At 47.1% G+C, this 14794-nt stretch overlaps 1 protein-coding gene across 1 annotated transcript in view; it reads right to left on the minus strand.

Moving 5' to 3' along the window:
- The window catches only part of LOC125292233, a 21184-nt gene extending 13281 nt beyond the window's left edge, over positions 1-7903 (minus strand). The window contains exons 1-5 of the mRNA XM_048239444.1: positions 7867-7903; positions 7635-7739; positions 4921-5022; positions 3952-4092; positions 3679-3828 (exon numbers count right to left, since the gene is read on the minus strand). Coding sequence (XP_048095401.1) covers positions 3679-3828; positions 3952-4092; positions 4921-5022; positions 7635-7739; positions 7867-7903 — 535 coding nt within the window. The remainder of the gene's footprint in view (positions 1-3678; positions 3829-3951; positions 4093-4920; positions 5023-7634; positions 7740-7866) is intronic.
- Positions 7904-14794: the final 6891 nt, after the last annotated feature.

Raw genomic sequence — 14794 nt, forward strand, 5'->3', positions numbered from 1 at the left:
CCTCCTGCTCCCCTTAACACACACACACACACACACATAGCCTCCTGCCCCCACACACACACACACACACACACACACACATAGCCTCCTGCTCCCCTTAACACACACACACACACACACACACACACACACACACACACACACACACACTCATATAGCCTCCTGCTCCCCTTAACACACACACACACACACACACACACACACACACACACTCATATAGCCTCCTGCTCCCCTTAACACACACACACACACACACACACACCATATAGCCTCCTGCTCCCCTTAACACACACACACACACACTCATATAGCCTCCTGCTCCCTGAACACACACACACTATACCTCCTGTCTCTTAACACACACACACACACACCTGTACCTCCTGCTCCCCTTAACACACACACACACACCTCATAGCCTCCTGCTCCCCTTAACACACACACACACACCATATAGCCTCCTGCTCCCCACACACACACACACACACACACACGCTCATATAGCCTCCTGCCCCCTAACACACACACACACACACACACACACACACCATAGCCTCCTGCCCCCAACACACACACACACACACACACACACACACACACACACACACTCATATAGCCTCCTGCTCCCCTTAACACACACACACACACACTCATACACCACTCACACACACACACACACACACACACACACACACACACACACCCAAATAGCCTCCTGCCCCCACACACACACACACACACACACACACGCTCATAGCCTCCTGTCTCTTAACACACACACACACACACACACACACACTCATATAGCTCTCCTGCTCCTTAACACACACACACACACACACACACACACACACACCCATATATAGCCTCCTGCTCCCCACATACACACACACACACACTCATAGCCTCCTGCCCTTAACACACACACACACACCTAGCCTCCTGTCTCTTAACACACACACACTCATAGCCTCCTGCCCCCACACACACACTCATAGCCTCCTGCCCCTTAACACACACACACACCCATAGCCTCCTGCCCCTTAACACACACACACACACACACACACACACACGCCTCATATAGCCTCCTGCCCCCTAACACACACACACACACACACACACACACACCATAGTAGCCTCCTGCCCCTTAACACAATAATAATACTGTTAATTCCATATAGCCCCTGCCCCCTTAACACACACACACTCATAGCCTCCTGCTCCTTAACACACACACACACACACACACACACACTGTAGCCTCCTGCCCTTAACACACACACACACACGCCATATAGCCTCCTTGCCCCTTAACACACACACACACACACACACACCATATAGCCTGCTCCTTAATGCCACACACACACACACACACACACACACTATATAGCCTCCTTGCTCCCCACACACACACACAGGCTATATAGCTCTTCCCCACACACACACACACATCGCCTCATATAGCCTCTGTCTCGTAACACACACACACACGCTCATATAGCCTCCTGCTCCCCTGCACACACACACACACACACACACACACACACACACACACACACATATAGCCTCCTGTCCCCTTAACACACACACACACACACACGCTCATATAGCCCTGCCTCCCTGTAACACACACACACACACACACCGTGTCATATAGCTCTCTTGCTCCCCTGTAACACACACACACACACACACACTACATAGCCTCCTGCTCTTAACACACACACACACACACTCATAGCTCTGCCCCTTACACACACACACACACACGCCCACATAGCCTCCTGCCTCAACACACACACACACACACGCCATATAGCCTCCTGCCCTTAACACACACACACACACTATATAGCCTCCTGCCCCTTAACTATTGCAAATATAGACTTACAGTGATTAAACAAAAGCTCTTTTCTGAGGGCTACTGTTAATGTTACCGGGAAAACTGCGAGTAAGGGCCAAGTAATCGCCAGCTGACTAAGATTGTCTGGTACTGCAGGTCTAATTTGGGTGCCTGTCACTTTAAGACATTTGTTAGAACCTTGCACCTTAACACAGTTAAAAAGACAGCTTATGCAGATGCACCATAATGTTTCAATGTAGTTAGTTAAAATAAAGGTTCATACTTCCTGGGACAAGAGCACTTTGAGTCTTGGAAAATACTTTTCCATTTGTATACTTATTGTTTACTGTTTCTGTGGGGTACTTAATGTTTACTGTTTCATATCTTGTTAATACCTCTAGTTGTTATAGCTGCCCAGACTGTATGACACTAGGGTGGTACAGCCTGAGACATGCATGCCAATAAAAAATTGCTCTGCATTTTGTTTTCACCCATTGTAACTTCTATCTCGAACCTGTACCGAACCGCAGATGCCAGGACCAAGGTATGAACTGAACTGCGGACGCTTGTGTACCATTCCGCCTAACACACACACACTATGCGACATAATATGCGATTTCACCCTTTCTAGTGTTTCACGGAGCTTTTGTAGCCACGAGCCACATAAGCAGCACACATCCCGCTTACCTACCGGTAGCCCACGTTGTCCAAAAAATAAATAAATAAATCATAATTTACACCTCTTTGCTGATTTCATTGTAGATCATGTGTTCAACTTCACTAAATAGTATAGGCGAACTTCTCCTGTCTCCACCCCTCTCTCTCCTCTCTACCCCTCCTCTCCTCTCTCCTCCTCCTCCTCTCCTCTCCTCCTCTCTCCTCTCCTCCTTTGCCCCACCTCTCCTCTCCTCTCCCCTTCTCCTCCTTCCTCCTCCTCCTTGCCCACCCCTCCTCCCCTCTCCTCTCCTCCTCCTCCCCTCCTGTCTCCACCTCTCCTCCTCTTCCTCCTCCTCCTCTCCTCCTCTCCTCCTCCTCCTCCTCCTGTCTGTCTCTCTCCTCCTTCCTCCTCCTCCTCCTCCTCCTCCTCCTTCCTCCCTCCTCCTCCTCCTCCTCCTCCTCCTCCTCCTCCTCCTCCTCCTCCTCCTCTCCTCCTCCTCCTCCTCCTCCTCCTCCTCCTCCTCCTCCTCCTCTCCTCCCCTCTCCTTCCTCCTCCTTCCTTCTCCTTCCTCCTCTCCTTCTCCTTGCCCCGCCTTCTCACTCAATGGACACGCTGCGAACTCGCTCAACATTTCAAATAAAACTTTCACAATCGGGAAAGCAAGGACACATAGAAGACTTACTTCAGCCAAATTATTAACTGCTAGCACTTCTATTAGCATGCTGCACATATTTGTTTAAACTCTTCCATTCAAGTTGACTGATCATCTCAACCAATATTTCCCCAAAAAGGTTTCGTCCAAGGAGAACAAGCATAGTATTACCTGAAATTTAAACACACATGGAGAAACTGAACTGTCCAATCAGTAGCATGATCAGTAGATCATGATAAGCTAGCCAACTATGCTACTTGCTTCATAATATCTCCAGGCTCAAACCAGACAGCTGAATTAAAGAGGTAATAGAAATAGAAAATATAAATATCAGAAGTCGGATTATTCTCTCTTGTTATATCAGGATATAAAATAATAGAGATAGAGATATTGCATTCTCTAATCCTCCCCTTAAGGAAAAAAAGTTGAATCGAGGTTTGTTTCAACCGTGGTCAAAACGTGATACAAACCCAATCGTGATTGGGTGTATCGCTATGCCCACACACACACACACCATACCTGTGTTGAAGGGTGTCGGAGCAGTGACACACTGTGGCATGCTCTCTGTGTGTGTGTGTGTGATGCCCACAGATACACAGTAGTCTTGACCGGGAACCACGTCCTTCAAAACGTACTCACGTAGATCTGTATCCACAAGGGCCAGGTGCTGCAAACACACACACACACACACACACACACACAGTCTTAACTCAAGGGAAAGATTCAGAACATGAAATACAATGGACTGACATGTTCATAATAGGAAAACACACACACACACACACACACCTTTACTCCCACCCTGTGTGGATATGTTGAGCTTGTACTTGTAGGACTTGTAGAGTTCGGTCAGCCAATCAGCAGGGGGCTTGAGGTTGATGCACAGTGATTGGTTGCATGGGGAGAGTGACATCAGTGGAGGTCCTGCTTTAGCTACGGCATTCACAGAGGGACAAACAGACACAGGACATGGTTGAAATGACCACCTTCACACACACACTATATACATATAGTATGTGTCTGTGTGTAAGAAAGAGGCTATCACAGTTAATCATAGATTGAGCCAGGAGCTAGGGTATTCATTTTGGCCTTTTTCTATTTAATAGCCGGGCAGCCGCGGGCCTACTGTTAGCGTTGGACTTGTAACCCGGAGGGTTGCCGGTTCGACCCCACCGGTAGGCACGGCTGAAGTGCTCCTTTGAGCAAGGCACCTAACCCTCACTGCTCCCCGAAAGCACCGCTGTTGTTGCAGGCAGCTCACTGCGCTGGGGATTAGTGTGTACTTCACCTCACTGTGTGTTCACTGTGTGTGCTGAGTGTGTTTCACTGATTCATGGATTGGGATAAATGCAGAGACCAAATTTCCCTGGGCTTGAATCCTTGGGCATGAATCCTGACAGGTCAGTGGAGGTTGGCAACATCGCTTCACCGTCATTCCACAGGCATGAATCCTGATAGGTCAGCTGCAGACGACTAGCCTGGCTTCGCGCCACCACTTCCTCGAGACGTGGTCCTGGGAAAACGCTAATTTTCACCGTATTTGAAAAAAATGCCCAGATCCGTTTATTGGGTGCCACCCGGATGTCTATCAAATGCGCCTGTGCATAGCTCATCATCAGTCTTGCTTTCCCTTGTTCTGTGATTGGTCCCCCATCTCAGGCGAAAATTTGCTCCATGGTCTCCAGGCTGCCTTAGCAGCGTGAATCAAATCGCGCGCAAGGCAGCATGGGAACACCCAGGCTATGTGACGACATCACTTACTGTCATTCCTGGGCTTGAATCCTGATGGGCATGGGGTGGGTTGGGAGGCCAGGTGACCCAGGTGAGCCGCCCTAAGACGTGAAGTCGTGTAAGGCCGGGATGCTGAGAATCGATTCCGTCACGTCACACTCCAGAGAGAACACACTCTCACACCCCGGAACACTCGCCCACCGGCCGACACTGAGGGAGGGAGGGAGAGAGAGAGAGAAAGAGAGAGAGAGAGAGAGAGCGAGAAAGAGGGGAGGGGAGAGAGAGAGGAAGGAGAGAGAAAGAGGGGGAGAGGAGAGAGAGAGAGAGAGAGAGAGAGAGAGAGAGAGAGAGAGAAAGAGGGGGAGAGGGAGAGAGAGGAGGAGAGAGAGAGAGAGAGAGAGAGAGGGGGAGAGGAGAGAGAGAGAGGGGAGAGAGAGAGAGGGAGGGAGAGAGAGAGAGAGGGGAGAGGAGAGAGAGAGGAGAGAGAGAGAGAGAGAGAGAGAGAGAGAGAGAGGAAGGAGAGAGAGAGAGAGAGAGAAAGAGAGAGAGGAAAGAGAGAGAGAGAAAGAGGAGGAGAGAGAGGAGGAGAGAGAGAGAGAGAGGAGAGGAGAGAGAAAGGAGAGAGAGAGGAGGAGAGGAGAGAGAGAAAGAGGGAGAGAGAGAGAGAGGAGGAGAGAGAGAGAGAGAGAGAGGGGAGAGGGAGAGAGAGAGAGAGAGAGAGAGAGAGAGAGAGAGAGAGAAAGCAGAGAAAGTGAGAGAGAGAGGTTCACAACCCTATTGATCATGTCTGAAACCATGAAAGATGACACACATGATACAAAGCAAAACATCATATATACATATATACAGTTAAGAACAAAATTATGCATATACCTGGCAAATATTGATTTAATGTTTATTTTTCTTCTTGACTCAATGTGTTTTGTTTGACTGAAATTACATTCCCACATGCCAAAAGGTTGTAAGACAATGTGGTAGAAATATATGGAATCAAGAAAATGATTATCTTTTTTATGAAAAATGCGTGTCACAATTATTCACACCCTTTTAAAATAATCCAACGGAAACATCTTTATGTGTCATCAAAGTTTAAAATGGTTTCTTATAATACCTTCTTCTGATATCTCCACAATGATTGTAGGCTGCACCTTTTTAGCAGCAATCCGGATTATGTAAAAAAAAGTGAGCACAAGGCCAGAGTGATAGCAAATAATGAAAACCCGGATTGATGTTAAAAAGATGCGGTCTAGAATCATTGTGGAGGCATGGAGAGGCTTGGTAGATTATAAGAACCATTTTGAGAGTTGTGAATGCAAATAAAGATGTTTCCGTTGATTATTTAAAAAGGATATGAATAATTTTGGACATGCCATTTTTCATAAAAACGTTAGAAAAGATGAAAACACTTCTCTTTTTTTTTTTATTCCATGTTTGTCCCACATTGTCTTGCAACATTTTGGCATGTGACGGTGTCATTTTCAGTCAGAACAAACATTTCTCCAGTGACTCCACTACACTCCATGGGTGTCTAGTATGTAGTTATCACATCTCTAGTCTACTCCAGTGGTGTGTAGTTATCACAGCTCTAGTCTACTCCAGTGGTGTCTAGTATGTAGTTATCACATCTCTAGTCTACTCCAGTGGTGTGTAGTTATCACAGCTCTAGTCTACTCCAGTGGTGTCTAGTATGTAGTTATCACATCTCTAGTCTACTCCAGTGGTGTGTAGTTATCACAGCTCTAGTCTACTCCAGTGGTGTCTAGTATGTAGTTATCACAGTTCTAGTTTACTCCAGTGGTGTCTAGTATGTAGTTATCACATCTCTAGTCCAGTGGTGTGTAGTTATCACAGCTCTAGTCTACTCCAGTGGTGTCTAGTATGTAGTTATCACATCTCTAGTCTACTCCAGTGGTGTGTAGTTATCACAGCTTTAGTCTACTCCAGTGGTGTCTAGTATGTAGTTATCACAGTTCTAGTTTACTCCAGTGGTGTCTAGTATGTAGTTATCACATCTCTAGTCCAGTGGTGTGTAGATATCACAGCTCTAGTCTACTCCAGTGGTGTGTAGTATGTAGTTATCACAGCTCTAGTCTACTCCAGTGGTGTCTAGTTTTCACAGCTCTAGTCTACTCCAGTGGTGTGTAGTATGTAGTATCACAGCTCTAGTCTACTCCAGTGGTGTCTAGTTTTCACAGCTCTAGTCTACTCCAGTGGTGTGTAGTATGTAGTATCACAGCTTTAGTCCAGTGGTTCTCAAGGCTGCCATTGACATAATGCCTTTGATGCTGACATAGCCTACCTATGAGAGAAGACATTTTCTGCCTCTGCTTCCAATGCCCATCCCACAACATTTCTAAATCAAATTCCACAAGTTAGAGAGAAGGGGGTCGTGAGACTTGCCCATGTTTTTTTGGAGGGTCGCCAGACAAAAAAGTTTAAGAACCACTGCTCTAGTCTACTCCAATGTGCAGACGCGCGCTTAAACAAACAAACGCGCACGCCAAGACACAATAATACACACACGCACACGCATTAATGACACACACACACGCATTACACACACACACACACACACACACACACACACACACACACACACACACACACACACAGGGCCTGCTGATGAGCTATCAGCTTTGACACCAGTGCATGTCACGCACACAGCAACTTACATCAACTCAGTAGCGTGGCGCGCGGCTGTGTGGCCTACCTGAGCGCGTACGTCTCCACGCTGTAGTGGACACCTGTCGGCGAGCCCGGCGCCGCCTCCCAGTGCACTACGTAACGCAGACGGCGGAAGGAAACCACCGGGTTGACCGGCGGGGCGAGGCTACCATGGTAACCATAAACTACAGGAGAGAAGTGGGCGGGGATGGGGAGAAAGGGAGAAAACAGGTGATAAACAGATTGGTGTGATGCGATGACTTGAAGTGAATTATTTTATTTATTTTTTGACTGCGTGATGCAGAAACTCACCTGGGGCCACCTGGAAGACCAAGAACAACGTGCACATCAATACAATCATAACATGCGTGTCGCCTCGCCCGGAGATGGTCTTCCTGTCTGCGCGAGGACCGGGCGCTTTGGACAGCACGCTGGACCGAAAGACACCGGTACATCTGAAGTCACCAAGCGTGTGCTACAACCCGACTCCCCGCTACCGTTCGGCGAGATTGTGAAACGCTACAAGATCCTTGTCCTGCATTGGCATCTATCTTGACCGCAGCTAGCATTAGCAAGCTAAATTAGCGGCGGTCACTTCGTTACGGTTAAATACACTGATTCATTCTACAGGAAGCCTAGCATGGTTTAAATAATTGGCATGCATAAACGAGAGCATGAGAGCATAATCCGTCGGAACGAGAACAGCATTGCCATCATATGGCTTACCACTGTTTACCTTGGCTAACTTGGTGTAATACTCACAACTTAAGGGACTTTTTTGTGGAGAGAAAATGATCGGAATAAACACTGACACTAAAGAAACAGGTGTTGTATTACATGCAGATTCCTTCGTTGTAATGAGTAAACTACCAGAATACCGTTCGAAAACTGTTTCTCCAATGAAGGCGCGTTCTCTGGATGTTTGCTGCCTTTCCAGTCCTTGCAAACGGGAAATCACGTGACTTAGTTGCAAGGCTGAGTGACTTCAGATCAGAGTGGTGGAAGTGTCCCGAACAGTTTAGGTCCGAATGAGATGCAAAGCTACATTTTCGACATAGGTTAACTTACTGAATATAAGTTTTATAGTTTCATAGTGACCTGACAGAACCCTTACAAGATAAGACTGCAGCTGACCAGGTAGGCAAGTTCCAGACACTGGCCGGTTTATCAGGCTCGAAAGCGTTATTTAGGCACGAGCGCCGCCCAGTGGAAAAGTCCCCTCCTTGAAAAGTGCATTCGAGGATACTTGGGGCTTTTCACTGATATGAGTATCGCCATGACTCATAATAACGTAATGCTTTACACAAGACACCGAAGCGAAACTAGCACTCTTTTGCCTTGTGGCGTTTTTGTTCATCTCCCAAAAGCGGACGCGGGTCGTGTCGTCGTCAGAAGTGTGTTCGCTAGTTAGCCTACCTGATCACTTCCCATTACAGACTGCTGTAGCCATAGACCAGGGGTCGGCAACCTTTTCTCTTGAAAGGGCCATTTTTTTTTACCAGAAATAAAAAATAATCTGTCTGGGGCCGCAGATATATCGGAACCATTTTAGAGAAATTAGTGTAGGCTAAACCTCTCTGCAGCGTCAGGCAGAGTAGGCCTACTCACCATACTCTGTACAGTATAATATTTTAACTGTTAATGTGTTGAACCGCTTGAAGCTTAATGACTAGGCCTATATGAAATTGTTATAAATATTTTATAACTTCCATTTTTAGAGAAAGCCAGGGAGCCACTAGAGAGGAACGAAAGGGCCGCATGTGGCCCTCGGCCCGGAGGTTGCCTAGGCTACCCCTGCCATAGACTACACAGCTGAGTGGAGTCACACTGTCCCGTTCTATATACGGTCAGTAAGGCTGCAGCAAACCAACTGCAGTGCAGAATACCTTTGAGCTAACCTGACTCTCGCCAGATGAATTTCGTTCCGCCTAGCTCCACTCACATCCATCTGGGATCGCTTCCGTTAGGAGTGATTTCAGCACGAGATTGTATGGTAGAGCCAATCAGGACGAGGGCGGAGTTTCATAGATGTGACGTAGCGTAAGCTGACTGTGAGACTGTTCTCAGCGTCACAGGTTGGCTTCATGTGAGTGGTTGAAGTAGCACGTCAATAGATGACGGACAAGTGGCTTATCCAATCTTATTCAAGGATTTTTTTAATAAGGCCCAGCCTTCTGAAGCACCACTCCAATGGATCGATCCCAGATAAATGAGTGGAGCTAGGCGGAACGAAATTCATCTGGCGAGAATCAGGTTACCTTTGAGCAGCCCTATGGCTAATCAACTGTAATACCATCACACCATAGCCTACTGTGTCTATCTGATGATATTCTGCTTTGAGCAGCCCTATGGCTAATCAACTGTAATACCATCACACCATAGCCTACTGTGTCTATCTGATGATATTCTGCTTTGAGCAGCCCTATGGCTAATCAACTGTAATACCATCACACCATAGCCTACTGTGTCCATCTGATGATATTCTGCTTTGAGCCTGGCGTCCCTGCTGCTGGTCAGCCCAGGCATAGCATATAATGAGCTCACGTGAGAAAGCAGGCCTCAGCAGGCCCTTATCTCTCCCAGATGCATGCAACTGCGGCCCAGCATGATACCATTACGGAGAAGCATTTTCTGGGTTTTTAAAAATGCAAATAGAGGAAGCCCATCCTATAACCATTCCACAAGGTCCAGCAAACAAAATCACATAATACAATTTAGTATTTCAAATACATGTATCAGAGTGACTGGCAACACACGCGCGCACACACACACACACACACACACACACACACACACACACACACACACACACACACACACACACACACACACACACACACACACACGTGACTGTTGGATCATGTACCCTAGGTTAGTCCTCTTCTTGCTCCTTGTGAACTTGAATCAATTCATTGACATTCAAAAATCATAATGTCAGAAATCATGTCAGAAAAATCGAAATGAGATATTTATTTTTCTCTCTCTCTCACACACACACACACCCATCACTGTCGGGTCATGTACCCTGAGTAGTCCTCCTCCTCACACACACACACACACACACTTCACTGTCGGGTCATGTACCCTGAATAGTCCTCCTCTTCCTCATCTTCCTCCTCCTCCTCGTCGTCCTCATCTGTGGCTGCGTGTGAGTAGACAGAGCCTTTATGCGTTGCCAGGTAACCAGTGTCTGGGCTGCCTCTGTCAGAGTGTCCTTTCGACCAATCAGAGCCTGTTCCTGTCAGCTGCGCCCGTACGGGCGCTGTAGCACTGTTAGAGTGTGAGTGTGTGTGTGGGTGTGATGTGTGTGAGTGTGTGTGCGTGTGGGAGCCTGACCCCAGAGGCCTACTGAGCATCACCTGGTCCAGCAGGGGTGCGTCTGTGTGTGAGGCCTCGGCATGAGGGAGTGTGTGGCTTGGGTCCGTTTGTGTGGGAGTGTGTGTGTGCTCTCTCAGTTCTGTCCATGAGTGAGTTTCTGTCCGACCTTGTGTGTGTGTGTTGTCTGTGTGTGTATCTGTCCGTGTGTGTGTGTCCGTGTGTGTGTTTTGTAAGTTCAACAGAGGCTGGTCCTCGTCCTCCTCCTCGTCCTTCTCTTGCTCCGTTTCTTTCAGGCCTCCCAGGCGGACAGAACCCAGGTTCACATCTCCAGAGCCCACATCCAGGTTCACATCCCTGTGTGTGTCTGCTTCCCCTCTCTCTCCATCCCTTTGCTCTCTCTCTCTATCCCTCTGCTCTCTCTCTCCATCCCTCTGCTCTCTCTCTCCATCCCTCTGCTCTCTCTCTCCATCCCACTCCTCCCTCTCTCCATCCCTCTTTCTCTCTCTCTCCATCCACTCCTCCCTCTGTCCATCGCTCTCCCCAATATTCGGCTGCGTGTTGTCCTGCCTTGGTAGGGGCGTGGCAGTGTGACCTTCAACCTCCGGTTGACCCTGCAGCTGCTCCACGTTGCCAGTGGGACTACAACTCCCATAGTACTGTTCAGTGGTAGCATCTGGCCCCAGTGCATCCTGGGAGGAGGCGGACGGTGGCGCGGCTCGGTCCATGTAGCCGCAGTTCTCTGTGCCGTCTTCATCCTCCTCCTCCTCCTCGTCTTCGCTGTGGGCTCCGTCGCTGAGCGGGTGTTTCCTCGCAGGAGTGCGTCCTCTCTGTGCGAGTGGCACACAATCGGAGCTCACACACACGGCATCAAAATCTACCGTCTCCGGGGAGAGGAAGAACCCAGTCACCAGGAGAACCTGGGGGGATAGAGAGAGGGGGGGGATAGAGAGGGAGAGAAAGAGGGAAGGAGGGAGGGAGAGAGAGAGAGAAAGAGAGGGAGGGAGAAAGAGGGAGGGAGGGAGGGAGAGAGAGAGAAAGAGAGGGAGGGAGAGAGAAAGAGAGAGAGAGAAAGAAAGAGGGAGGGAGAGAGAGAAAGAGGGAGGGAGGGAGAGAAAGAGGGAGGGAGGGAGGGAGAGAGAGAGGGAGGTTCAGCACAGATGTATTGGATTATTCCTCAAACCATGGATTCATGATGCACCTGACACAAAACATTCACAAATAAAACACCTTCTACATCCCCCACACACACACACACACACACACACACACACACACACAACAACCACCAACTACTGGTCACAACAACAACAGTAACACCTTGAATATGTCAACAACTCAGTAAAGATACAGAGGCTCCAGGGACAGAAGTGTTTCCCCCTCATGATACACTGGCTCCTGAGGCTCCAGGGACAGAAGTGTTTCCCCCTCATGATACACTGGCTCCTGAGGCTCTGGCATAAGTATATTATGAAGTTATTGTTTTGCTGGTTCAACCCCAAACTCCCAAATGTTCTTAACCAGGTTGTCATGGGCAAACTTAACCTTAATTCCACCAGCCACCATCCCCATAACAACCTCCACAGAGAGAGGGGGAGAGAGAGGGAGAGAGAGAGGGGTAGGAAGAGAGAGGGAAAGAGAGAGGGAGAGGAAGAGAGGGGGAGGGAGAGAAAGGGGTAGGAAGAGAGAGGGGTAGGGAAAGAGAGGGGGAGAGGAAGAGTGAATGGGAGGGAGAAGGAAAGGAAGGGAAACTATAAAGTTCCAAATTCTCATCACATCTCTCACATCTCTCTCACCTCTCTCACCTCTCTCACATTTCTCACATCTCTCTCACATCTCTCTCACATCTCTCTCACATCTCAACTCACATCTCAACTCACATCTCAACTCACATCTCAACTCACATCTCAACTCACATCTCAACTCACATCTCAACCTCTCTCACCTCTCTCACCTCTCTCACATCTCTCTCACATCTCAACTCACATCTCAACTCACATCTCAAATCACATCTCAACTCAACTCAACTACATCTCAACTCACATCTCAACTCTCACATCTCACCTCAGATCTCAACTCTCAAATCACATCTCAACTCACATCTCAACTCACATCTCAACTCACATCTCAACTCGCATCTCTCTCACACATCTCAACTCACATCTCAACTCACATCTCTCTCACATCTCAACTCACATCTCAACTCACATCTCAACTCACATCTCAACTCACATCTCAACTCACATCTCATCTCACATCTCTCTCACATCTCTCACATCTCTCTCACATCTCTCTCACATCTCTCTCACATCTCTCTGTTTTATTGGCATGAATACGTTTTACAAATGTTTCCAAAGCAGTAATTATATCAAGAGAAAACAATTAAACAAAAACAACAATTGACATGGACTATGGAGAATAAAAAACAACAATTGACATGGACTATGGAAAATCTCTCTCTCTCACTCAATCACACACACACACACACACACACACACACACACACACACACACACATACATAGACAAAGATTAGATCTACCACAAACACCCCACACACTGTAGTATCAGATTCAGTCTACCACAGAAACACCTCTTGGGTAACAACACACACACACACACAGGCCCTATCGTGCACCCAGGGCAAGGTGCGCAATGCAAAGTTCAGTGTTTCCCATACATTGACTTATTTTGTGGCGGCCCACCACAATATCAACACTGACCACCACACAATGATTTTCCGTGTTGTACTATTTAAATGGGATGGAATTAGTTTATAGTAGAGCTATGTGCACCTTTACACAGCCTCTCCTTGCCTCTCAACAAACCCACATGCACGTTTAACCCTTAGAACCCTAAGCTGTTTTTAGGGCATTTTCACTACCTTTATTCATAAGGATTTATTCTGGTCATTGTAAGTGCCACACACACATATTATATATTGTTTTTCTCATGAGAGTCTAGGCTATCCAGATCTGCCAGATCATTTCATGTATTAATACTAGCATTGATTTTATTTTGATTTTTAAAGAATTAAAATATAAAAAGTGTATTATAATTCTTATATTTCGACATGTATCTCACTACAGCAAGCTCACAGCTCTACATGCATTTCATGTATGTGTAGGGCAGACTGTCCTGAATCGGGCAATATAATTGCCATGTTGGAGGGATACTCTGGGGCTGAGCAATTTACAGAAATATGTGCTGTGTGATTTACGGAAATAAATGCCATTTTTTATTTAGTGATGAAAAATGACCTTTCTGCGCCCATATCTGTGACACGAACTGATCTGACCTGACTTGACCCGAGGTTAGCGGTTAGCCTGCCTATGTGTATGCAGTCATAATAATTCTCAACTTTTTACTGCATTGCCATAAACAAAGTAAAGGCAAAAAAGGTGTTTATTTGTTGAACAAATTGGGATGCAATGTGAGCCTTGAATTGGATGCCATGCAGGAATTAACTAGGATCTCAAAACCGGAATATGAACATGCTTTGCCATAGAGAAACACATGATAGCGTTGGATTATAAACATGCTTTATAACTTCATATAGCTGGACGTGGGGTAAGTGTCACTTCGTCTGTTTTTATAAGCCATGCCGTAGTTCTCATTACCGGAGGAGTCTCCTTAGCAGCGCACAGTCTCTGCTTCTGTGGGCATACTGGCACAATTTCCGCACATGCACCTAGCAAAATATAGGTGGGTAGGTGTGTTTGTTTAGAACATTTAGAGCTATATATTTGGTGGGCTATGACCAAATGGTCTTTGAATGATGATATCCTGGAATTCAAGCCGTAACTAGCATATGATTAGCAGGCTAGGTCAGTAGCCGTAACTAGCATATGATTAGCAGGCTAGGTCAGTGGCTGAACTGCATTTAGCTTAACCTGTGTTGTGAAGTGATATCTACCAGGAAGATT

This window comes from Alosa alosa, chromosome 3 (genome assembly GCF_017589495.1).
Source record: "Alosa alosa isolate M-15738 ecotype Scorff River chromosome 3, AALO_Geno_1.1, whole genome shotgun sequence".
NCBI lineage: Eukaryota > Metazoa > Chordata > Actinopteri > Clupeiformes > Clupeidae > Alosa > Alosa alosa.